A 24736-nucleotide genomic window follows, 5' to 3' on the forward strand; every position below is an offset into this window, starting at 1 on the left:
CAGTGGCCGGAGAGGCCGACAGGCAAAAGCAGCTTCGGGGATCTGGCGAGGCCACCGAGACAGGCTCCCAGCAGGGCTGCAGGCGCGCACACCAGCGCGACTCGGAGAAACATGTCTGCAGACCGGGGGGGGGGGGGGGGGACGGCAGCAGGTCTGACCCGCGCCAGGCGGGGCAGGACCGTCAGGGAGGCCTTCTCGGAGGAAGGGACTTTCGGAAGAGGGGGGTGGTAGTTCGGTGAGTTGGATGGGCACCTGTGGGAGAGGAAACCACGTTTGAAGAACCCCAGGGTGCAGGCTGCAGGGGGGACGTGAAGGCTGCCGGGGGTGGTTTCCATCACAAGAGAGGAAACGGGGCAGGCTTGGGGGCTGAGTCTGGGGTCCGGGACCCCCAAATGGAGATGCCCTGTGGGGGGCTGGAATTCAGAGGACAGAGACGTGGGGGCTGGACACGTGGGGTCACCAGTACGTCGTGGTGATGGCGTGGACGGGTACGGTGAGGGTCACCCAAGGAGAGCACGGCGGGATGGCTCCATCAGCCAAGGCCACGGAGCGACCACTCACAGGATCTCGGGGCTGGGAGCCGCACGGATTCACTTATCTTTCCCGTCTGGGGTCAGCGTGGGGCGAGCCGGTGCAGGCTGGCGGGGCTGGGCGGTGTGGGGTCTCGGCAGCTCAAGCCCCATTGGGGGCTGGGCGGGCTGTGACCGGTTCAGCTTGGCTCTGCTGCCTTTTTGCCCCTCCCGCCGGGAGTGGCCACGTCCTGCTAGGGTCACGGTCACTCCGGGACCACAGCCGTCGAGGCCACAGCAGGCAGGGAAGAAGAGCTCAGCACGGGTCTGGCATGTTTGCTCCAGCGGCTGAGTGAAGCCTGTCGTGGCCCCGGACTCGGAGTCCGGCAGGGGCTGCGAGGCTCACGTTCCGGCCGCAGGCGCAGGCCCCGGAAGACGCGGCCCGCTCAGGCCCCAGACCCTGCCCGCGGCAGCGTCGCACTCGGGCCCTGGGAGCTGGGCCAGGTGTCCGCACCCTGTGCTCCAGCCCAGAGCCCCCATCCCCTCTAGTGGGGGGCAGTAGGAGCGAATCCTGGGTCTGGTGACCTGCAGAGGCCCCCCTAGACCACGCAGCGTGAGGCCAGAGTGGATCGCTGCCTCCGCCTCCGCGGGCCTCGCTCCTCCAGGACGTGAGTGGCTCCCGCTCCACTGTCCTCCGGCCCAGCCCTCTGACGGTTCCACACCTCGGCTGCCCGCTGCTGGGGAAGGCGCTGGGGGAGGCCTGTCTGCACAGAGCACGCCCGGGGCCCAGCAGAGCTCGGCGCCTTCTGGTCAACCCTGCTGTCCACACAGCTCTCTGGGACACTGCGGGTTTCTGTGCCGGCCCCGTCATCGTCCTCCGCAGTTCCAGAAGGCCACAGCCTCTTTCTACTTATTTCCTTACTAGAACGTGGAGGATACCAGCCCCCAGAGAGATGGGGTCTCGACACCCCAGATGCCCTTTTGTACAGCTTAGGAACTGACTGCACACACCGAATTTCTCCCAGAGTCCTGACAAAGACAGGACCCGAGCTCAGTGCTTGTAGGAACAGACCTGACCTATCTCACAGTGCGTGTACCAGACCCCGGCCAGCAGGGAGGGTCTCCTGGCTGTCTGTGCCGTCTGTCACGGGCCTCCCAGGGACATGCTCTCCCTCCGAGAGCCAGAATCCCAACTCAGCTCAGCGGGGAGCCCCTGCCTCCTGGTACCCCAGAGGCCAAGGCTCAGTTCCCGCTCAGGCCCGACTGGGGCGGGCTCCGTCTCCAGGACCGTTCGCGGAGTGTTGGCGGGAAGTCGTTCCAAACAGGGGTGGCAGGACTTGCCTGCCGCTCGTCCTGGACCCTCAGTAGGTTCTCTGGACTGGGGGCTCCCAGGGCGGCTCAACCGTATGGACTTGTGTCTCCAAAGCCCTGGCTCAAAGAGAGACACAAGGACAGAGAACAGAGACCCAGAGACAGACACACAGAAGGAACCCGTGAGAGGGAACCAGACTTCCCTCCATCAGCTTGGAAACGACATCCCATCGTTTTGCCCCATTCTCCTCCTGAGAGCGCAGGCACACGGGCCGTCCAGCCTGGGGGGAGGGGCGCCACAGGGATGTGTGCGCAGGACTCGGGATGCCCGGGCACCACTGTGGGGACGGCCCAGCACAAGGGCGCACGCGAGGTCCTGGGACCGGGGCCGACAGCTAATGGGAGCCCCTAGAAGTCCGTGTGGCCAGGGGACAAGGTCAGAAAGTAAATGGCAGCCTTCCCCATGGGGGCTGGGACACGGGCAGCAGGGGAGTGGCTTTGCCTGGACCCCAGAGCAGACCCGGGTCCCTCTGAGCTCTGTTGCGTGCCCCACCCAGCCCCCACTCCCCTTGGCATTGCCAAGTGTGTGCACCAGCCTCCTGTGACAGCAGGGATGGAACGTCTGCACAGTCCTTCCCCGGATGGCGTCCCGAGAAGTAGAAGCCAGAAGACCCCGCTGCACAGATTGAGAGCCTGGGGAGGCCCTGGGAGATACAGGGTCTGTCCGGGGTCACAGTCCCGGGCAGAAGCAGGAACCCGGACCGAAGCCAGCGCTCTGTCCTCAAAGCGAGGACAATGGTTGCACCAGGCCTCGCGGGGCTGTGGGTGGGCTGTGTGGGTGCCGCGGTGTGGATGGGGCATGGGGTGGAGGGTGAGCACCGAGCAGCCGGGGGAGGGGCCCTCGGGGGCTCTGCTGGGAGGAGGAAGTCGGGGAAGGGGTCCCCAGGAAGTGGTGACCTCACTTCCCTGACCCCAGAGCCCAACGGAATTGGAACCCGCGTCACCAGGCACCCACATTCCAGGGACGCCGCCCTGCGCAGCTCGTTGCTTCGGACGTCGTCCAACCAGCACCATGTTCGCGTGTTGCCTCCCCAACGCGGGACGCTGGAGGCAGAGGACAGCGCGCCCGCCAGACCCTTCCCCTCGCTCGGGAGGTCGTGGCGGGGCTGCCCGACGCCTCTGGCCATTCGGCCGAAAGCAGAGAAAGGTGACCCCGGGAGGCCAGAGCCGGCCACCCAGCCCCACACACTCTGATCGACGGGCACAGCCCCGGGTCCCCCAACCCCTGCGTTTGCGTGTGTGTGTATGTGCACGTGTGACTGTGTGCCAGTGTGCGTGTGCGTGGGAGCATGCGTGTGCGACTGTGTGCCAGTGTGCGTGTGCGTGGGAGCGTGAGTGTGCACGCACGTGGAGGGAAGGAGGGCTCACATGGGCTGGGGCCTTCCTGAGCAGCGGCAGGTGGATGAGGGGTCAGATGCCCGGTGGGCAGGTCCCGTTCAAGGTCAAGGCTAGCTGGGTGGGACGGGGCGTGGGGGATGCGAGCTCCCGGCCAGGGTGGATCCCGAGAGCCCTGCAGGTGTGGGGCCCGGTCCCGGGGGCAGGGCCGTGCACACACAGGTCCGTGTCTGATGTGGGAGCAGCAGGGGGCCTGGGCAAGAGGACAGTGGGGTTGGCTGGGCGGGACTGGGATGCGTCCAGGCCGGCGACTGGTCACTGTCTTTGCAGAAGGCCACGGATGAGGAGATGAGGCAGGCGGACACAACCTCCTCTCTGACCCAGGAGTCCGCAGTCCCAGGAAAGGCTTCCGAACCTCCCAGGCCACCTGCGGAAGCCGAGCCCAGGGGTGAGAAGGCCGGGCTGGGTGCCTGGGGGGGTGTGGGGATGGGTCGGTGCTGGGCCCACAGGGACGAGCCCAAGGGCTGCTGCAGGGCCAGGAGCAAGGACTGGGCTCAGAGCACCCACGGCTGCACCGCCCGCGGGGAGCCGTCCCGCTGAGGCTTCCTTCCCGGCTGCGGCTTCTCTGGGAGGCCCCGCCTGGGTCCCGTCTGCGCCAAGGCACACGCAGAGGCAGGCACGTGGGTGACCTTCTCTCCTCACAGCTGCTCCATCCCAGGAGTCCGGGCCGGCCCTGACGTCAGCAGGAGCTGGGCATTGGGGGACGGTGCCTGCCGCCACCTCAGCCGGGGACCAGCCGCCGGCAGGTGACCAGGAACCGGGCCCCGGAGAGCCCGACGCTGCCCAGGAAGAGCTGGTGCCTGCTCCTGCCCCAGGCCCTGCTCCTGCTCCAGCTCCAGCTCCTCTCCGGATCCTGCCCCTTCCCCGGCCCCTGCCTGGGCCCCTCCTCCCGCCACAGGCCCAGCTCCTGCCCTGGGTCCTGCCCCAGCCAGCGCCAGGGCACCTGACCCAGCTCCAAACCCTGCCCCTGCCACGCCCCCTTCCCCTGCCTGTGCCCCTCTTACTGCCCCACACCCAGGCCCTGCCCCTGCTCCAGCCCCTGCAAGGACTGATTCCTCTTGCCCTGCCCCTGCCACTTTGCCTGCCCCTGCAAGGGCCACTGCCCCTTCCCCTGCCTGTTCCCTTCTTCGTGCCCCACACCCAGCTCCTGTCCCTCATCCTGCACTTTCGCCTGCCCCAACCGAGGCCACTGCCTCTTCCCCTGTCCCCGCCTGTGCCCCTGATCCTGCCACAGTCCCAGCTCCTGCCCTGGGTCCTGCCCCAGCCAGCGCCAGGGCACCTGACCCAGCTCCAGCCCCTACCACTGCCCCTGCCCGTGCCTCTGTCCCTATTCCTGCCCCACACCCATGTCCTGCCCCTTCCCCTGCCAGGACCACCGCCCCTTCCCATGTTGCTCCCTGGGTCCCTGCCCCAGCCCCAGCCCCTCCCCCAACCCCTCCCCCTGCCCCTCCCCCTGCCCCATCAAGGACCGCTGCCCCTTCCCTTGCCCCTCGCAGTGCCACTGGCTTTTCCCCTGCCTCTGCCTGGGCCCCTGTTCCCGCCCCACACCCAGCTCCTGCCCCTTTCTCCTGCCCCTTCCCCTGCCCCCGCCTGCACTCCTGTTCCCGGCCCTGACCCAGCTCCAGCCCTGTGTCCTGCACCGGCTGCTCCTGCTGCCCCTGTCCCTCCCCTTGCTCCCGCTCCTGCCCCTGTCCCCACTCTTGCATCTGGCCGTGCTCCTGGCCCGGCCCCTGTTCCAACCCCAGCCCCTTCACCTGCCCCTGCGGGGCTCCCAGAGCCCCCTAGACAGCCCCCCGCTCTGCGGGGAGAGCTCCCCAGACGGTTCCCCTCAGGTCCATGCCCCGACCCCGACGCCCCGGCACCGTGTTTCATCCCCTGCCCCTGTGTCCTTTCCCTCTGCTACAGTGTCACTGTCCTCGTCGCTGTCCACGTCCTCTACGCTCTCTACGACCTCTTGTACATAAAATGAATCATGTTCCGTGGATCTCGTGCCGAGTACTCAGTCCATCCCCGGCGCCCTCCCCCCACCGCCCAGAACATCGCTGGGGAACGTCTCCTTCCCCAAAGGGGATCCTGAGTCCAAGCCCTCCCTGCCCATGGCTCCCCCAGCCCGGCCCCTCGCCACGCCTCAGCTGCCTTCTCTCTCCTTTCCTTCATCACTTCGGGATGCTTCTGGGAGGGGAATCACCCCGGAGGTGCCCTGGTGTCTGCCCACCTCTTTCCAAAGGGGACTGGGTTTTGTCCTGGGTGTCCGGGACATAGAACTTCCCTTCTGCCATACCGAAACCCCGGATGGACTCCAGAGGAGACGGGATCACGGAGGCCCCTTGAGTGGATAAGGGGCCCGACGTCGGGGCCGAGACCCCTGTTCCCGCTGGGACGCCACAGCCTGACCCCCGACACCACACGGCTGCTTCCTCCCGGGGCCCGCACACACACCAGGGCGAGGCAGAAGCTGGGAGACACACCACACACGGCCAACGCATCGCTCACAACGCAAGGCCAGAGAAAGCCTTCCCCAGCCTCGGGTCCCAACCAGGCTTCAAGTCACCGGGTCCCCCAATGACACAGACCGAAAGCATGCAAGTCGGGGGGGCGGCGGATAGGCACGCGGGGAGCCTGGGTCAGCGATGCGGGAGCTCCCGGGAAAGGCCTCTGGCCAAGGAAACCCTCTGGAGGCAGCACGGGTCCCCCTCAGACCGGCAGGTGTCTGGCCTGGGGACCAGCAGCCCTGGGGAGAACGTGCGGACACGGAGGTCCAGTGCAGGTCCCCCGGAGAGCAGGGCGCCGGGCACCCCTGTCTGGGACAACAGTGGGCAGCGCCCATCCCCGCCCGCAGGGGCACCCAGCACCTCGCGTGGGCAGCGCGCTCCCATCTTGCTGAAAGGAACACCCGTGTGCATCAGCCTCTCTGTATGCAGCAGAATCTATTAACTGGAGTTTCCAGGTCAGCCTTCACACACGTTTAAGGTATTCAACCTCAACAGCCAACATCCCAGGTCTCCGTGTGCACTTTGAGCCTTTTTTGGGAAGCAGGGTTATGGTCCTCTGGGGCTGTGACCTCCGGGATGGGTGGGGAGGAGGAGGTCTGAATGGAGTGACCGAGACACTTGGGGTGACCTGCCCAGCAGGGGCCCTCCCACGGCCCCGCCCCTCTCCGGACCTTGTGCACAATTGAGAGGGTGTGACGGTCAAGGTGCTGCCCTCGGGTGGCAGGGTCTGTACCGGGTGCCGCGGTGGCTCTAGCTCAGAGCAGGGCTCCGACCCCGGAGCTGTCATGAGGGCCGGAGCTGGAGCTCCATGATCTCTGGAGCAGCGGCCGCATCAGCTCCGTTCCCGGCTCTCGCTCGGGGGCAGGTGCTAGAGCAGAAGACCCCTGCAGACCAGATCTAGACCAGGTTCTGTGCTTCAATGTGCTCTGGAACCCGTGACCGGCTCTCCTGACGTGCCCATTTCATGGATAACAAAACCAGGGGCAGTGACGGGAACGGCCACGTGGGGAGAAGGGCTACGGCACGACTTAGACCACGGCTCCTGCCTCCCCTTCACCACGGGCCCCACGCGGGTCGGTCCTGAGCCACGAGACAGGGGCATCTGCCTGCCCCGCCGCTCCCGGCTGAGCGGAGACCCTTAGCCGGGATCTAAGTCCTCGCTGGACTCTGCTCCAGCCAGCCCCAGGCGAGCAGGGACCGGGCCTGCTCACTGCTCTGTCCCCAACCCCCCAAACACGTCACGTGTTCGCGAACCCGTGGGCTCCCCCAGCAGCCCCGCGACGTGGGGGCCACAGAGTGTCGAGTTCACGCTTTCAGCCACGTGTGTGGCACCGGCCGCGGGTCCGGGCGCCGGGTGCAGAGCGAACCCCAGACACCCTCCCCGCCCTCGGAGCTCCCAGCCGACCCCGTGCGGCGGCCTCTCGCCGGCGGTCAGCAAGCGGGGGACGCGGGGCTCGAGCATCTCCAACACCAGCCCGCGCCGGGCCGTGGAGCGGAGCCGGCTCTGCCGCCAGCCGGGATCCAGAACCGCGTCCCGCCCCAGAACGTGCCCCGGCGCGGGACTCGACCCAGCCGTGGAAGCGGCTCTAGAGGCCGAGCCGGGTCCCCACAGACGACAGCCACTCCGTCTCCGTCCCGCGGACGCCCCAGAGGGGGAGCAAGCACCGGCATCCCCTCCCGAGGACAGCCCGCGGCACGCCCGTTCCCACCGCCAGCACAGCTGCGGCGCCCGGGTCAGAGCCGGAGAGCGGGAGCTGGTTCTCCAGCCGGCTGGACGCCGCTCCGGAAGGCCGTGGGCCGTTCCCTTCGCGAAGGCGCAGGGACAGGCGGGCAGGCTGGCGACCTTCTCTCCTCCTGCTGCTTCGGCACCGTCTCAGGATGCAGAACTGCCCGCTGCACTCGAGGCCTCCCGGGCGGCAGCTCCAGAGGTCGAGCTGGGCGGGTCACAGACCTCGAGGCCCCCCCTTGCCCACCTGGACCAGCTCCAGAGCAAGTCATCTCGACCCTCGGTCCCCGCCCCACATGTGGTAACAACGCCCGAAGGAGCATCCGTGGAGACCTCGGTGGGTTTCAGAACCAGCTCCCGCACGGCTCAGGCTCCGGCCCTCGGCGGGGTCCACGGCAGGAGCCACGGGGGTCCCCGGCATGTGCCACGGCTCCGGCCACTGCTTCTGTCCCGCGCTCGAGCCGCTCCACCCAGAGCTGCCCTTCGCCTTGTCTGTGACAGAACGATCTCTTTTTTAATTTTAATTTTAAAGATTTTATTTATTTGACAGAGAGAGAGATCACAAGTAGGCAGAGAGGCAGGCAGAGAGAGAGGAGGAAGCAGGCTCCCCGCTGAGCAGAGAGCTGGATGTGGGGCTCGATCCTAGGACCCTGAGATCATGACCTGAGCCGAAGGCAGAGGCTTTAACCCACTGAGCCACCCAGGCGCCCCAAGCCATCTCTTCTGTTACGTGTTTTATCATTTTTAGCTTTAACGGCTAACATGCAGACTCAATAAAAGTTAACATTTTGTCCCCTTCAGCTGTACCATTCAAGGCCCAAGGTTCCTTGGGCTCCTCTGGTAACTTTGGGGAACATGCCCAGGGCCATGGCATGGGGTGGCTGATGGCCAGAGGTCCCCGAGATGCCCAAACGGCCCCCATAGGCACCCACGTTCTAGAGACAGTGCCCTGCCCAGTTCACCAGGCTGGAGACGCTCCAGTGAGCAAACTATTCTCCTGCTGAATCCCGACGTCCCGAGGATGTGGTCCCAGGAGGCCCGACGGTGAGAGACATTTCCTACACTGCAGACTCTGGGTCAGGTCTCATCCCTGACGCCTCTGGCCGTTTGCCTGGAGGTCCCCAAAGTTAAGACAGAGAGGCCCAGAGCCAGCCAGTCCCACCAGACACGGCTGTGACCTGAGGGTGCAGCACCAGCACCCCTCCGTGCGTGTGCGCGCGCGCGTGTGTAAAGAGGGCTCACACAGTGTGGGCCCACCCCGAGCAGGAACAGGGTGATGAGGGGTCAGATGCCTGCTGGGCAGGTCACGTTCACAGCCCAGATCAAGGCTGGCTGAGTGGGACAGGGTGCAGGGTCTGAGCCCCTCTGCTCAGGGTTTGTCCCAAGGGCTCTACAGGTGGGGGTCACTGTCCTGGGTGCAAGGATGGGCACGCACAGGTCTGGGTCTGATCAGGGAGTGACAAATGGACTGGGCAGGGCTGTGAGGCCTCCGAGCTGCGCGCCAGCTGCTGCCTTTGCAGAGCTGTGGGGAGGCTGGACTGGCTTCTGCTCCTGCACCTGGCTCCTCGCGTGTGCTAGGGGTGCCGCGGGGCCAGCCCGGGCTCCTGGGATGGAGCAGCTGTGAGAGGAGGAGAGAAGGTCACCCGCGTGCCTGCCTCTCCATGTGCCTTGGCGTAGACAGGACCCAGCCCCGGGCCTCCCGGAGAAGCCGCAGCCTGGAAGGAAGCCTCAGCGGGACGGCTCCCCACGGACGGTGCAGCCGCTGGGTGCTCTGAGCCCAGTCCTTGCTCCTGGCCCCGCAGCAGCCCTTGGGCTCATCCCTGTGGGGCCTGGCAACCACCCCTCCCCACACCCCTCAGGCACCCAGGCCGGCCTTCTCACCCTCGGGCTCGGCCTGCGCGGGCTCTGCGCGCTCCAGCTGGGCCAGCAGCAGGTGGGCTCGGCGCTCCAGGTCAGAGCCGGGCATGTTGAGCTGCACGTAGGCCACCAGCTGCTTGAGGCAGGGAAAGTCTGGGGGCTGCCAGAAGTCCTCCGAGTACTGGTCCGGACAGCCAGGTGCCCAGAATGGAGGAGATGGCCCTGGACGTAGGCGGGCAGGCGGCAGCGTCAGTGGCCTGGCCCTTGCTTCCACACGGCCCCCGGGGCACCCCCGGGGATGCTCCATCCAGAGGCCAGGCCTGGCCGGCCCACCCCCACTGGCCATCCAGGCAGGGGCAGGTCCGGCCAGCAGGTGCGAGCCGGCAGTCTCCACGGGAGGGAGCCCTCATCTCTGATGTGAGCACCCCTGCCTTCCCCAGGGGGCCTGACCCACTCCTCTGTCTGTCTGGGGTCCCTCTTGCTGCACCGTAAACCCCAGGAAGGTGGGGAGGGGGCACAGCATCTGCTCTGTCCCAGCCCTGGGGCACACGGTAGGCGCCGCAGCGGTCTGTGGGGAGGAGGGAACAGGCAATGTCCCTCTGTCCCCGGGCCCCGGAGCCCAGCCACAGCCCAGCCCCAGCGGTCTGACTGTCCTCCTGCAGGAGACGCCTCCACAGCTCCGCCCTCCAACAGCGATCACAGACGTGGGGGCCAGGGCTCTGCCCCGTACCCCGGCCCCCACCAAAGCCTCAGATGCCCCCAACCTGGGAGACAGGGGCTCTCCTCCGTCCCAGGGTCCTTCATCCTTCAGACAATGAGAGCACAGAGACCCCTATCCAGAGAAGGCCAGCTGTGCGTCCCACGGAGTGTCCTGTCCCCACCGCTGCTCTTTAGTCTAGGGTTCCCGGTGGACCCCCACCTGGAACCGAGGCCCGCGGGGCAGGGAGACTAGTCAGCCCTCTTCCCTGACTTAGGCAGGCTGTCTAGACGGGGCTTCCTGTCCATGTGCGGAGCGAACGAAGCCCCACAGCATCTACAGGTCTCTGAGTGGGTCCGGGGCCCCTCTGCCAGCCCCCAGGGACCCCTGCTCTGGCTACAGCCAGGATGGGACCCCCAGATGGAATGTGAAACCCCCTCACAGCGGGGAAAGCGGCTTTCGCCGAGACACAGGATACCGAGGCTTGGGGCAGAGAGCTTGTTCATGGTGGAGAGAAGCCCTCTCCACGGGCTGGCCACGGGGTCGGGAACCTGTCCCAGCAGGCCCGACAGCAACCCCATGTGTGGGGTCGGTCCTCGGGGCACACGGGGTCCACACGGGACACCCGAGGCTCAGAGAGGGGAAGTGCCCCGCCCGAGACACACAGCCTGCAGGTGAGGGGGAGCCGCTGTGCGGGGCGGGAGGCCCTGCTCACCTTTTGGGAGTAGCAGGTGCGGGAGCGGCGGCGGGGGTCGCTCCGGTGGGAGGTGCAGGTGCACCGGGAGAGGGCACAAGGACAGGGCGCCGCCCTGGCTCCACCGGCTTCCTCGGGGTGTCAGCACGGGCCGTCCGCATCTCCGGCTCCCGTCCATAGTCAGGACACACTCATTTTCACAACGGGGCTAAGCTTTGGACAAAGGCGGGACGGTCCCACGACAGAAATTGCACACATGTTCCCGTCCCATCCCGAGGGGCAACAGAGTACGAACGATGGCCGTGTCGTTTACACGTAGGTGAAGGACGACCGCGCACCTGCCGAGGCCGGGGTTGGAGCGGGGGCGGGGGGTGAGGGGAGCAGCCCAGACTCCTAGGGTTGACACTACAGCTACTTACGGGGCAAAGCCCTTGTGAACCCCCGGGTGGTGAGGCTCCTGGATGGCTTGGGGGCAGAAGCCCCTCCAGCCCTCCCCACGCCGGGTCCTGGAGACCCCTGGTACCCATCTGCCCCTGAACGTGCCCTGGCCCTTACAGCTGCACGGAGCACGTGCCCCGCCCTTGGGGTGATGCGGTCCTGTTCTCACTGAGCAGCTTCCATGGGGCTCGGCAAAGACAGCAGCACCCAGTGCAGAGACATCACAGCCCTGCCCCGCCGTCCCCACAATCCTTTCCCGGTCCCCCTGCCGCTCCCAGATCAGGGCCCTGCACCTGGGAGGCAGGGAGATGCACCTACAGGGTTCGGGATCAATCCTGGGGAGACGGATGGGATCCCTGCACCCCGTCCCACCCAGTCAGCCTTGACCTGGGCTGTGAACACGACCCACCCAGCAGGCGTCTGACCCCTCCGCATCCTGCTCCTGCTCCTGCTCGGGCTGAGCCCCCTGCTGGCCCCCCCTCCTCCCGATCCCTCAAACACACGCACACACGCACACACACGGGCCGGGGAACTGCGCTGCACAGTCGGGTCACAGCAGCGTCTGGCGGATGGGCTGGCTCTGGGCCTCCCTGTCTTACCTTTGGGTCCCTCCAGGCAAACGGCCAGAGTAGCCGGTGAGACCTGACCCACAGTCTGCAGTGTGGGAAACGGCTCTCACTGCCGGCGTCCCTGAGACCACGCCCTGCGGACATCAGGATAAAGCAGGACAATAGATTTTTCATCGGAGCATCTCAAGCCCAGTGAACTGGATGGGGGCTGTCTCTGGAGTGTGGGTGCCCGGGGACGCGCCTTGGGTATCTTGGCCATCAGTCTGGCATGTCCCCCACCCCCATACTATGGCCCTGGGTATGTTCCCAAGAGACAATGCCCACACCCCACGGCCCAGCTCCCTCCCACCTCGTCCTCTTTCCCCCTTGTCACCTCTGGGGTCCACTCTCCCTTTGACCCCAGCTGGGGAGTTAGTCTGTGTGTGTGGGCGTGGGCGCGCTCGGCACCCAGAGCCTTGTGTGCTCCTGTGCCCACACGGAGATGCCCCGAGGAAGGGCCCCACGTGGGAACGGCCAGGGTCCCCCAGGATCTCAGGGGCGCGCTTTCCAAGGAAACCCCTCGGGGAGGGGCAGCCCGGGCCTTGCAAGCCCGAACCCTCCCCGTTCCTCGAGCCTCTGCTCACCTGTCCGGTCCGGGCCCGTCCCCGCCCCTGCTGACCTCAGTCTGCCACTGTCCCAGGAGGGGCTGGACGAGGAGCTTCACGCGTGGCCTCAGCGGGACCGGAGGCTCCCACCTGCGGGGCGGGCGCGGCGCAGGACGGTTTGGGGTGGGCGGGGCGCGCCCGCCAACGGTCGTCGGGGCCGGGGGACCCTGCAGGTGCGCACGGACCGCGGACAGCGCATGCGCGGGGCCGAGCTCCCGAGGGCGTGCGCGGCCGAGGGGCTCCTGCGGGCTGGGTCCCTGTGTCCCCGTCTCCACCGCCTGCTCGGGGACCCTCCCCTCCTCTTGGGCGGGGGCGATGACGGAGCGGACGTGGAGACCGGGCGCTGGAGAGAAATGACACATACCCCCTTCCTGCCGTCCTGACCCCTGTTCCCCCGCCGTGTTCCTCTCAGGGCAGGGCCGGGTCAGGGCAGGGGCAGCCGGAGGGCACCGGTCTGGGCGGGGAGGAGGCCAGGCCGCCTTTCCCTCATCTTCCTCCCTCCCCTAGCTTCCTGGCAGCACCCCCTCCCCGAGATCCTCCAAACACCTTCATCCCCCGCCGTGATCCCCCCCACGCCCTCCTGGGAGCCCCTGACCCCATTTTCAGAGTAGAAACCGGGTCCCGAACGTTACCACGGGAGCTTGCCTGGCACCGGCTGTGGCATGGCCCTGCCGTGGGTTTGAACCACATCAATCTGACCCAAAGCCTGAGCTCACAGAGGAGCCCGCGGAATAGCCTCTGAGCCCAGCCTTGGAGGTGAGGCCATGGGGGAGGGCACCGTGGGGAGGGCGGCCGGGGGCGCCCTGGGGGCAGTGCCCTGCGGAGGCTGGCGTGGGGTCAGGGGTGCACACGGGGGAGGGCATCTGGACCCGATCGCGCGGGGCTCTCTGGGTGTTGGGCAAGGAGCCGGGGTCACTGCGGGGTGTGGGGTTCAAGGGACACAATGTATCAGAGCCGCTCGTCCAAGGTTTGGAGGGAGGTCAGTGGGCACGTTATTGCCCTCACTCAAGCACGGATCAGAAGCACCAGCCAGGGGTGAGGAGGCTCACCTCCAGGCTCACCCTCTGCGGGCCCCCGGCGGCCCCAACGCCCCCCCCCCCCCGCCCTCCTCCCTCCACGCGACCCACGAGTCCCGGCGCCTGCAAGGCCGGGAGGGACCGCCAGAGGGCGCGGCGGCGGGCGGCGGCGGGCGGCGGCGCGGTGTGACCCTCGCAGGGCGCCGTACGGCCTATAAAAGGCGCGGCGCGCGCTGCTCCGTCCTTTCCCCGCGGTGGCGCGGGGCGGCTGCTCCGGAGGCCCTTGGCACCGCAGCGGTCGGGCGCGGCCGGGTATCGGGGTCGGGCGGGCGGGCGGGGCGGGGACCGAGGGGCGGTGTGGGCAGCGCGGGTGCCCGACCGCCTGGCCCCGGGCTGGCTGCGGGCGGACGACCCCGGCGGGCGGGGCTGGGGCTCGGGGACGCGCGGGCCCGGGGCAGGGTCTCCGGGGGGCGGAGGGTGGCGGCGGGCGGCCGTGATCGCGGGGCCGGCGACCCGCACCTGCCCCCAGAGGCGTTGCAGGTGTGGCTGTCGCCGTGTCGCACCTGCGTCATTGGTGGCAGAGAGGAGCGGGGCTCGTCCACGCGGCGCCCACCTGGGTCGTCGCCGTGGTTCGCGGCCCGACAGGCGAGCGCGCGGGGCGCCTGGCTGCGGGTGGGGGCGGTCACGGTCTGCGGCCTGACGGGCGGCGACCCTGCCCCCTGCGGCGGTGCGTCCGGGCTGCGCGGCCTCGTGTGGATGGCGGGTCCCAGCGCTCGGGAGAGGCCGCGAGGGCCCCTGGCCACGCCGTGGTCTCCGGCCTCGCGCGCTCGGGGCTGCCGGCGCAGGCCGCGGGCCCCGACAGGCGACAGCAGGAGTGACCGGTTCCCTTGTCCCCCGCAGCCTCCTCTGCTCCGAAACCCTACAGTGGTTCCCGCTGCGCCTGGCCCGGTGGACGTGACGGTGACCGCCCACGGACCGGAGCCCGAGGAACTGCCCGCCGGCCTCCCCAGCCAGGTAGGCGCCGGGCGGCGTCCAGGTGGGCGGCTGGTGCGCGGGACGGCGGCCCCACAGTGCTGGACCTGCCGGCACCCCGGGTCCAGCTGCTCTGCTGCACCTGGGACGTCGGGGCGAGAGCGAGCGGCTATTTCTACGCTCAGTGCTCAGAACAGTGAGCGCTAAGAATGGTTTGTAGCCGGACATGCCCAGAGCCGCCGCGGGGCTGGCGGGTTCCACGGCGCGTGGCGGCCGCCCCTGGCATGGGGCTTCTAGCTCGGAACGCCAGACGCGCCGGTCAGTGAGGCCCACGGGGATCGAGCGGGCGGCCGGCTGCGGACACGGTGGGATGGGCCAGGAGAGGGTCTCCTTCTGGAGCGCTTTCCCTGAAGTCGTGCGTCCCTGGCTGAGAGCTGCTCCGAGTGGCCTGGGGTCGGCCGTCGCTCCCTGCGTGGGCTCTGAGCCCTGTGCCCACAGACACCCTCTTTAAGGACCCGCGACAGGCGGTGCAGGAGGCAGGTCTGGTCAGGCTGAGGCGGGGGAGGGACACCGGCGGGCCACAGCCGAGCCCTGTAAATGTAAAGCAGGGCAGTGGGGGGACAGGTGGGACTCGGGCGTTCCTGCCTTCTTGCAGGGGGAGCCCTCAGCGCGGTACAAGCCGGCAAGACCCGGGCAGGCTGCTCAGGGAGAGGCTCACCGATTTCGAGGTAGAGAATAAAAAAAGGTAAGGTACTACGCATTTATTTTCTAAAACGTTTGCAGGGCGTGGGGGTGTTGGGAAGCGGTCACGTTTGCGCAGCCGGTGGAGCTGCTGGACAGGGGCTGCAGGGCTGTCCCAGGAGGTGTCGGCGGACACTGCGGATTCCAGAAAATGCAGGCGGGCGAAGGTGGAGAGGCGGGGCCCCAACTTGGAGGCCCCAGGCCTGTCCGGGTGGCCCTGCGTGTGCCTGGTCTCACAGGCGAAGGGTGAGCCGGCTTCCCCCGCACCATCGTGTCCTGATTCTTAACCCCTAGCCGTTGTGTTCTGGGGGGACGTAGCGTCTTTGCAGAGTTTCTAACTGCCAGAGCCCGTGGTTCTAGGTTTTTTTCCCTTTAAGACTGGCTGATTGAGCCTGGGGTCGGGGGCTGGGAGGAAGGACAGGGAGAGTCTGAAGCAGCGTCTGCACTCAGCCCGGAGCCTGACCTCGCGGCCGGAGCTGAAATCTAGTCGGACCCTCGACCGACGGAGTCACCCCCGGCGCCCTGGTTCGAAACTTTCTGTGCTGTATTTGGATGATGCATTGCCCACCCCACCCCGCAGGGGAGAAAAATCTAGATGGGGAAGAAAGTTATTTTTTAACGTAAGTAGGATGAGTTTTAGGAATTAATACTAACAATCAGGTATTACAGTTGAAATTTTGGAGTATGTTTTTCGGTAAAAGTGTTTCTCTTTTGGCAAAACTTGAGAATAAATTGGTCTTAAATAAACTGTCTTAACACTTGGTTTTTCTTCCGTGTGATTAGCTGAGGCCCAAGCAGGAGGATGGCGGGGGGGGGGGGGGGCAGTGTCCGCCTGGGCCCCTGCATCGTCTTTCCAGCACTGTGGCCACTCGCTAAGTCTGCAAAGGTCAGCGGCCCCCAGGGACTTGAGGAATAGGCTCTCCGGCCCACCACGACCCAGGATGGGGGCGCAGCCCTTCCCCCAGCTCCCTGAGCCTCCTGGGCTCTGCCGTCTGTAAGTCCTAAACTCCGTGACTGCTTGAGCCTGGGGTTTCCACTTCCCAGAACGGAGGCAGAGGGGGCCGCCTACACTGCCCCTTGGGGCGGGGACAGGGACGGGATGGAGGGTTTCCCATCTGGTGGTTCCCAGACAGCTGCTGGAGTCCTGAGCACTCCCGGAGAGCGTCCGGGAACGGGAGCAGCTCCTTACCAGGCCACCTGGTTTCCCACGATACCTTCTTGGGAACCGTGCCACAGTCCAGCACAGAACAGGTCCCGCCCCCCCCCCCCCCCAACGGGCCTGGGAGAGGCTGTATCTGTGCTGGCTGCTGGGGCCTGTCTGGCGGACTGGGACCCAGAGGACCACTGCGTTCCGTCCGGCCTGGGCAAGAGCAGCCCCTGCCTCGGAACCCGCCGGGCCGATGGTGGGTATGGGAGGCGGGTCCAGCGTGGTGGGAGGGAACCCAGGGACAGTCACAGAAAAGCGGTTTATTTACATCACACGTTCTTCGGAGTCACCGAGATCCCGGTGGGGCCTCGGGCCAGCCCTTGTGGGCGGGCCCCAGGCGCTCCTTCCTGCCCCCACCCCCGTTCCAGCGGCCGGCCGGCCGTCACGAGTACCTGGTGTTGGAGATCTCCTTCCAGAGCAGGGTCTTGAGGTGGCTCAGCACCAGCGAGTGATGCGCCTCCACCTGGCTGGCCCGCCCGCTCAGCGTGGTGCAGGTGCGCAGCTGGCGGCCCAGCTCCTCGCGCAGGTCGGCGGGGGCGCCGGGCAGCAGGTAGTCCCGCAGCAGCTCGCACACCTTGGCCAGGTTGGGCCGGATGAGGTCGCCCTTGCATTGGCGCACGAGCTTGTCGCAGGGCGCCCTGCAGTCCCGGCCGTAGGTGCAGTCGGCGCTGTGCCGGCAGGGCCGGCCCTGCAGGAAGCGGCGCACGGTGGCCTCGGGCGCGACCTGCTGCAGGTCTGCCATCTTGAAGTCGTACTGGGCCGTGTAGCCCACGTTGGCCAGCGTGGTCTCGCACATGTAGAAGGTCCCGTAGGCGCCGTGGAAGAGCTCCTCCACGAACTCCAGCAGCCCGATGGCGATCTTGGCCCTCCAGGGCCACGCGGGCCCCAGCCACTGCTGGAGTGCCGTGTGCAGGGCGGGGGGCAGCAGCGCGCGCAGCAGGGGCGGGAGAGCGGGCCCGTGCCAGGAGCTGTGGGGGACCCCCTCGGTGACGTAGAGGTCCCCGCACGAGCCCAGCAGCCGGGACGCATGCTCCTCCTGGAGGGACAGCAGCAGCAGGAACTCGTTCCGTTGGAGCAGGGCCCACACGGACTTGGCCTCGGCCAGCGACACCCTGCTGTCCTTGTTGAAGTCGGCCATGAGCAGGACCTGCCCGACCAGCGCGGGCAGGGAGGGCAGGTCTCCCAGATTCGCCTGACATTTGGGACCCAAAGAAAGGGAGACCGCGTCATTTCAGGGCCAGCAAGCCTGGCCTGGTGGTGGGGTTCTGCGTTGCAGGTGCCGCCTTGACCTAGTTGGCTCGGACCCCTGGGAGCGCGCCGGGCGGGCTGCACACGGGACCCCGGCGCGTCTGCCAGCTTGGGAGAGCCCGGGGTCCGAGCACAAGCATGGAAGGAACCACCCAGGGCTGTGGGAAGCCCCCTCGCGGACCACAGGAGCATCGTCCTTTCTCCCAGAGCTGCTCCTGGGGCTCCATGTCCCCGTGTCTCCACTGGTGCTCAGGGAGCTGAGGGTGGGCACTTGGGTCTGCTCCCACCCCGCTTACCATGTGGGGAGTTCTCACCCCCCCCCCGGCCCGGGTGGGTTGGCCTGGGGCGGGGGAGACGAGAAGGGGTCCTTTGCACCCAGTCATTGCTCGCAGACCCTGAGACGGTCTGCCCGGGGCTGAGGTCCAGCCACGTGCCTGGACACTGCTGTGGCTGCCACCGGCCTGTCTCCTGCCCTGGACTCCACGGCCCCCAGGAGCCAACTGACCTTGAGAAAGCTGAGGGTCATCTCGCGGAACTCCTTGATTGACGTGCCCCGGGTGGGCTTGTCGAACAGCAGCAGCTCCTGCCGGGGGCCCGGCTCCGACCTGGCCTTGGAGTCCAGGCCCTCCTCAATGCCACACTTAATGGTCACCTCCTTGCCCTGCCACAGCCCACTGTACACCTGCATGGGGCCACAGGAGTCCTCGAACTGACGTCCCCTCCTGCTGCCCCCAGGGTGACCCCAGACAGACCTCACCTGTTGGCCCGGGACGGAGGACAGGCACGCTCTCCACTCCACCTCGTGCAGGCTGCACAGGTCCTGGCAGATGGAGCCGGAGATGATGCCCTTACGGTACTGGTCACACTGGGCACAGGAAGGAGAACCAGGAAGTGGCCTGAGGCCGTGGCGCCCCTCCCCCACCATCCACAGGTTGCCTGTGAGGCCCCTTGTTCTTAAGCTGCTCCAGACCCCTGCAGCTGGGAACCAGCAGCCTCTGGCCATACCTGACCACGTCAGAGGCTGGCAAGAGCCTCTGCCCCCTGCAGCCTGAAAGCTGCCAAACCCCTCGGGGAGTCCACGGCCACCCGTCCCCACCTCCTGCGAGGTGCACGAGTCCAGGGTCTCCCCAACGTGTGCTCTCCCTTGTGACAGGAAGTAGGAGCCGCAGAGCCTGGGACACCATCATGGGGCCCTGCCTCTGCCCCGAGGGTGGTGGGAAGGGGCCGGGCCAGGCCACCTCCTTAGCCAGATGCCCCGGGGGCTGCTGGCGGCCAGAATCGGGCTGGGCTCTGGGCTCTGGGCTCGGAGCAGCGGCTGCTCCCCTGCAGTCCCCTGATCCCTGGGTCTGGGCTGACCCAAGCAGGAAGGTGGGGAAGCCGGAGGTGATGGAATCAGGTCCGTCCCCCACCCCTGCGGGGAGGCGTGGCCATCTGGGGCGGGGCGGGGCGGCAGGGGGGGGTGCCTTCCTGGAAGAGCGTCAGCGTTGCCATGGAGCCGGGGCCCTAGCCGTAGCCGGGCTGGGAGGGAAGTGAGTGTGGGCGGTGTGCAGAGCAGGGTGCCGCCAGAGTGTGGGGAGGGCGGAGGGCAGGCCAGGGCCAGAACCAGAGGCTGCACGAAGGAGGCATCTGCGTGTGGCATCAGAAAGCCACGGCCACTCAGGACGGCAAAGCATTCCACCCCCTTGTAGGGGGCCCCACAGGGGGTTGACTCTGAGCCCCCAGAACTGCAGGGCCTTTGAGGGGACTGGCCAAGGACCGGCTTCTGCCCGACACCACCCCTCCTCACCCGTGGCAGGGCAGGAGGCTGGCTGCCTCAGGGGCAGAGGGGGGCAGTGTGCCCCGTGGTCCCGGCCCATCAGGCTTGGGGCAGGTCGCCCAACTTCCCAGCCCGTTTCCCACCTGCAGGGGAATGAGTACCTGCCAAACACCCAGAGCCCGTAGGAACCTGTGACCCCTGGTCCACGCTTGGACACACTATGAACCCCAACGAAGCAGGCAGGTTTCCTCTGGAAAAGAGGGGGCCTAGGGACACCCCAGGGAGACGCCCCAGGGCACAGTTTCCTCGGGCTCAGAAACACCTGCTGACCCTCTATGCTGCTGCTCCTTGCACCCCTAGGCCAGACCCCCCCCGCCCTCATTCCAGCCTGTGTCCCCCCCACCCTCAGAGCTCCCTCCAGCTCTCACCTGCTGCTCAGGGCCGGTGGCCACACCGCCGGCTCCTAGCCCTCCCCAGCCCTGTCCTCACTCTGAGCAGCCCAACAGCAGGGCCTTGCCAACCCCCGCCCCCCCCCAGAGGCTCCATGTCTGCCCTTGCCTGTCTCCCAAGTCCCTGGACTGTGAGGGCAAAGCCATCTGTCAGGTGCCCAGCTCAGGCCTGGCCGCTGGAGGCCACCGGTGAGCTGTTCTGAAGCCTGCCGAGAACAGGCAGGAGAAGGCCTTTCCCCCGGGCATGGGCACTGCATCCCCGGTGCCCTGTGCCCGCCCAGCCCTCTGGGAAGGTTCTCCGCCATCAGCCAGGCACCGAAGCCCCCCTGGCCTCCTGCAAATCCTGTCGCAGGGGTTCTCCCACCTCTGGGCTTCCCCACATTGGACCCTGTGGGACCTTGGCCAGAGCAAGCCTGCCTGCGCCCTTCCGTGGCCAATGTCAGTCCCACCGAGTCCCCCAGGAGAGGGGACCCTCTTCATCTTCCAGCGGGAGGAGCAGCTCCAGGCCATCAGAACCCTGGCCATCAGCTCGCTGGGGGCTTCAAACTGCCTGGGAAGGCCGGCCAGGGTGCGGGGTGGGCTCAGAAGTCTGGGCCTTGCCAGGGCCGCTGGGCTGGTGTGGCTGGTCCCTCCAGCCCAAGTCACGGGGTGTCCACTAGGGGTGCACCCCTGAGCCCGTGTGCCTTCCTGTGTACGGGCACACACAGGCTCACGACGCCTTCTCCCTCACGTGCACACCCATGGATGCACACGTCACACTCACTCTGAGGCCACGGGCTGCCATTGCGCACGGCCCCCCACCCCTTGTTCCCGCAAGGACCCTACCCATGGCCTCTTTTGGTGAACCTCTGGCCCCAGGAAGTGCACTCAAAGTCCTCAGCATCTGTCCATCCCAGGCTCCCTGCTAAAAGTCCTCCCTGGGCACATCTCTGAGCATCCCAGCCCCACTCTCCCTGCAGCGCTCCCCCCACACCCACCACCCTCGGCTGCACCTCAAAGTCCCCCGCTGGCCCCTCTGAGCATCCAGGGCCAGCTCTAAGTGGCCCCTGCGCATGGGCCAGCACCGGGCAGGGAGGAGTCCGGCCGTAAGGCTGGCCGAGGCGACACTTACGATAACCACCTGGCAGACGTGCCCGCGGCAGAGCTCCGCGTAGGACGAGTAGTGCACGTACACCATCCAGCTGCCCGCAAAGACGCCCAGCCAGACCAAGAAGACGTACTTGACCCTGAGGCCCGGGAGCCGGCCCTGCTGGGAGAGACGCCAGTGAGGGAGCGCCACATTCGGGGTGCGGTGCCCCCACCGGCCGACCCCTCGGCGCCGGCACCCTGCCCAGCTCCAGCTTCCGAAGCGGCCCAGCAGAGGGGTGTTCCCGGGTCTTCCTCCCCGGCCCCCCGCACCCTCCGTGCGCCCACTCTGGGGCGAGGGCCTGGGCCTGGTGCTCCCAGATTTGACATCCCACGAGCGGGCAAGAATAGATCTCAGACTGCCGGGGAACACACAGGAGGCGACTCTGGTTTGATGAATAAAGATGTTTTTTTACAAATTTTCCTCCTAGCTCATTTCATAATGACCTTTAACCTCTGCACAAGGTCAGGCTGGAAAATCCACTGCCCCCCCCATCCTGCACACCGTCCTCTGACCAGTGGGCAGTTGCGGCTGAAACAGGTCCAGCCCGGGATGGGGGGGGGGGGCTGCAGGTGCACAGGGCGGGCCTCAGCGGCCCAGCTGCCCTGTGAGCCTTGAAGAGGCGGCACCTCGGACACCGCGAGTAGGCGGCATTGTCCCCAGAGCCAAAGAGGGACGCAGCCCCAGCGTCCACCGACGGCTGCAGAGCAACACAAAACGGTTCATCCAACACTGTGGAAAATCATTCACTCTAAGAGGAAGGAATCCGGACACCGGCCACACCGCGGATGAACGAGGAGGACGCGGTGCCAGCGAGGTCCGTCCGGCACAGAGGGACAGATCCCGAAGGATCCACTCCCAGGAGGCCCCAGAGGAGTCGGACCCACAGACACCGGGCGGGGGTGGGGGTCAATGTCTAACAGGACAGAGTCCAGCGTGGGCAGACGGCCACGTTCTGGGGATGGACGGAGGGACGGTGCCCAACGGTGTGGACGCGCCGACGCCCCCAGACTGTGCACTTTAAAGCGGGTAAGACGGTCACTTTCATGTCCTGTGTATGTCCCCACAATGGAGAGTAAGTAAGACGGCCTCTGGCCTACAGTGTGTGGGGTGGCGTGGAGACAGCGTCTCGGGGGCTCAGCCCCTCTGCCACTCTTCCCCAGCAGAATTACAGGTGCGAGGGTCCCGAACGCACCTGCAGCAGGTGGGCGAGGGCGGGGCCTCCCATCCAGCACCCCGCCCCACTCCCCGCCCTGGCCAATCACAAGCCGCCTGCACTGCCGTCCAGGAGGGCCGGCTGAGGGGCCGCGGTTACTAATGTTCCCGTGGTGGGGGGCGGGGGGGGGGGAGTGGGATGGGCAGATCCCAGAGCAAGGTGCCAGGACCCGGGGCCAGGGAGCCCAGAGCTTCATGCTCCAACGGAGGTGCTACGTGTCCTCCCGAACTCCAACCACCTCGTGCCCCACCGGGCAGTGACTCCAGTCCTGTTCGCCCTGGGGCCTGCTTAGCCAAAGGCCGGGCTGGGCAGCTGCTCCCCTTCACGGCTCCTGCAGGAGGGACGGGGGCCTCACCTCCTGCATTCCTGGGCACCCATTCACAGAGCTGGCCCTCCTGGGAGGGGCCGCACCAGGAGGACCCCCGAGAGCACCAGGGATGGGCTTGGAGCCTCAGTGGCCACTGGGAGCAGCAAGGACTGGGGTGCGCTGAGCAGAACGAGAGGGCTGGGCCTCAAACCCCCGTGTCCTGCACCACATCTGCTTCCGTCAGATTTGTTCAAAAGGGAAAACAGGAAAGCAAAGAAACGGCGGGTCGGGGACTGGGGGGTGTTGTTTTGCCAGGACAAGGTCCCAAGACTTCCGGCTGGCAAAGAACAATGCTGTCGGTGGGGCTGAGCGTGGCCTTGGGGGGGCCTGGCAGCCCGGAGCAGGGCAGGCTGGAGCAGCGCTGGACCTGGGGCGGACCGCCGGGTGGACCCAGGCTCACAGAGGGACACCAGCCGCACCCCAGCCAGACACCCAGCCGCCCCGCCAGGCTCTCCCAGGACACTGTCCCCACCTGGCCAGCTCTGACTCTGCCGACAGCCTGCTCTTAGATGGGTACTTCCTCTGGGAGCGGTCCCTGGCCCCCATGAGTCCCCCGTGAGTGAGCCCCCAGGACAGGGCAGGTCCTGCTTTTCAGTGCGTCCCATGCAACCGCTCGCCAGCGCCACAGGCCGACTCGGGGTCAGTAACAGCCACATTACCCACGGGCCAGCGCCCCACATGCACGATGGCTCAAACCCTACCTGCAGTCCAGGAGGGAAACTGAGGCCCTGAATGAGACCTGACAATAGCAGGTGGGCGGGGCTGGCTCAGATCCCTGGGAAGCCCCCTGCCCTGGGTCCTAGGGCAAGATCTGGGCCGCCCAGGCAGCAACCTGGTCAAGTCCCCTCCCTCAGGGGACGGGGAGGGGGGCAGCGCACAGCTCACTTCCTGGCCTAGGGGTGGGTCCTCAGGCCCCCTCCGCTCCCACCTCGCCTACTGCTGACCCAAGACCAGGATGCACCCAGGTGGGCCGGGAGGGTGTCCCACACAAACACAAAACCTGAATGTCTCCTGGCTCTGAGGCTTTTCCCTTTGGGGTGGGAGCTGAGGACCGCCAGGCCCCAGGGCCAAGGGCACGACCCTGGCAGGGACCCTGTTGCCCTGGCCCCAGGACAGCCTGGGGACGCTAGGGAGGTGTGGGCTGCTTGAACGGGGCTGTGCCCAAGGCCATCTCAGGGTGGGTTTGGCTCCGACCACCCAGAGCAGAAGCGACAGGCTTCTCAGCGGGGTCCCCTAGGGAGCCTGGGCTTCCCCAGCAGACAGCGACCCGGGTAGGGCCGGTGACTTGTCCAAGGTCATGGTGGGGTCAGGCACACCCCCACGCTCGCGCTGGCTGGGAGATGACCCCGGGGAGGTTCTGTCTTTCTGTGTGTCCCAAGCCTTCCATTACAGAAAAACAAACCTCTTTTAAGTGGGGAAAGAGGCAAGGACCAGGCGTGGTTTCTGGGCCTCCGGGGCGGGGGCCGCGCGCGGGGCGGGGGGGGGGGGGGGTCCAGCCGTGGGGGAGGGGCTTCTTCAGCCCCGGGGGCAGGGTCTGCCAGCCCGCAGCGTCCGCCGCCCCTCCGCCCGCCCCATCACCGCCCCCTCCCCAACCCCTCCCGGCCCCGCAGCCGCCCCAAGGCCACGCAGCGCGTGGAACCCCGCGGCCCGCAGCCGGCCCCCAGGCTAACCGCCGCGGCCTGCACCGAAGCCGGGCAGGCGGGCGCCTACCTGCAGGCCCTTGGAGAAGGGGCAGAAGAGCACCAGGTGCGCCAGACGCCGCAGCCGCCGCATGGTGCGCCCCGGCGTGCGCGGGCCCCGCTCGGCTCGGCCTCAGCCCCGCGGGCCGGCCCGCAACGGCCGCCCTCCGCTGCCGCCTCCCCGCGCGCCCGCGCCCGCGCCCGCGCCCGCGTCCACGCGAGGGCGCACTCCTCCGGCCGGCCCGGACGGGGGCGGGGGCGCGGGCGCGGGCGCGGGGCCGGGAAGGGGGAGGGGAGGGGCGCGGGAGAGGGGCGGGACGGGGGGGAGCGCGGCGGGGACGCGCGGGGGAGGGGCGCCCGCGGTCCCGCCCCGCCCCGCGCACCCTCGCGCGCCCCCCGGATCTGGGTGGCGGGGCTGGCGCCGCGGACCGTCGCGGAGGCCCGGACGGAAGGGGAGGGGCGGCGCGTGGCGGCGCGCGGGGGCAAGGCCCGGAGTCGGGGTCCCGCGCCCGCCGCCCGCCGGCCCTGGCTGCGGGGGCGGACGCGGTGCGAGCGCGCGCGGTTCCG

General features: G+C 67.6%; 2 protein-coding genes and 2 non-coding genes across 5 annotated transcripts; 3 read left to right on the forward strand and 1 right to left on the reverse strand.

Moving 5' to 3' along the window:
- The first annotated feature begins 13335 nt into the window (after positions 1-13335).
- LOC123953082 lies at positions 13336-15882 on the forward strand. Its single transcript, XM_046023000.1, has 5 exons — positions 13336-13359; positions 13448-13720; positions 14309-14422; positions 15036-15108; positions 15572-15882. The coding sequence occupies exons 1-5, from the start codon at positions 13336-13338 to the stop codon at positions 15766-15768; spliced, it is 681 nt and encodes a 226-aa protein (XP_045878956.1). The 3' UTR covers positions 15769-15882.
- On the forward strand, positions 13927-14054 carry LOC123953695. The gene has a single exon (XR_006820949.1). It is a non-coding gene; the product is annotated as a small nucleolar RNA SNORA17 (small nucleolar RNA).
- On the forward strand, positions 14476-14610 carry LOC123953693. The gene has a single exon (XR_006820947.1). It is a non-coding gene; the product is annotated as a small nucleolar RNA SNORA43 (small nucleolar RNA).
- DIPK1B (divergent protein kinase domain 1B) lies at positions 15127-24351 on the reverse strand. Of its 2 annotated transcripts, none has more exons than XM_046023527.1 (5): positions 24201-24351; positions 20902-21027; positions 18334-18441; positions 18082-18258; positions 15127-17520 (listed from the first exon to the last, which is right to left on the reverse strand). In XM_046023527.1, exons 1-5 carry the CDS (start codon positions 24261-24263, stop codon positions 16711-16713), a joined length of 1284 nt encoding a protein of 427 aa, XP_045879483.1. In that variant the 5' UTR covers positions 24264-24351; the 3' UTR covers positions 15127-16710. The 2 variants fall into 2 exon arrangements, with proteins under 2 accessions (XP_045879483.1, XP_045879482.1); XM_046023526.1 differs by having other exon boundaries at positions 20893-21027.
- Positions 24352-24736: the final 385 nt, after the last annotated feature.

The sequence above is a fragment of the Meles meles genome, chromosome 11, assembly GCF_922984935.1.
Source record: "Meles meles chromosome 11, mMelMel3.1 paternal haplotype, whole genome shotgun sequence".
Taxonomy (NCBI): domain Eukaryota; kingdom Metazoa; phylum Chordata; class Mammalia; order Carnivora; family Mustelidae; genus Meles; species Meles meles.

What these genes read in the sequence shown, in the direction of transcription:
- LOC123953082 (XM_046023000.1), top strand. Translation starts at nt 13,336, where the DNA reads ATGTATCAGAGCCGCTCGTCCAAG. An exon ending in ATCAGAGCCGCTCGTCCAAG is followed by an intron (nt 13,360 to 13,447) that starts GTTTGGAGGGAG and finishes GCTCACCTCCAG; the next exon opens with GCTCACCCTCTGCGGGCCCC. An exon ending in CAGCGGTCGGGCGCGGCCGG is followed by an intron (nt 13,721 to 14,308) that starts GTATCGGGGTCG and finishes TGTCCCCCGCAG; the next exon opens with CCTCCTCTGCTCCGAAACCC.
- DIPK1B (XM_046023526.1), bottom strand. Translation starts at nt 24,263, where the DNA reads ATGCGGCGGCTGCGGCGTCTGGCGCACCTGGTGCTCTTCTGCCCCTTC. An exon ending in CCTTCTCCAAGGGCCTGCAG is followed by an intron (nt 21,028 to 24,200) that starts GTAGGCGCCCGC and finishes CTCTCCCAGCAG; the next exon opens with GGCCGGCTCCCGGGCCTCAG. An exon ending in ACGTCTGCCAGGTGGTTATC is followed by an intron (nt 18,442 to 20,892) that starts GTAAGTGTCGCC and finishes TCCTGTGCCCAG; the next exon opens with TGTGACCAGTACCGTAAGGG.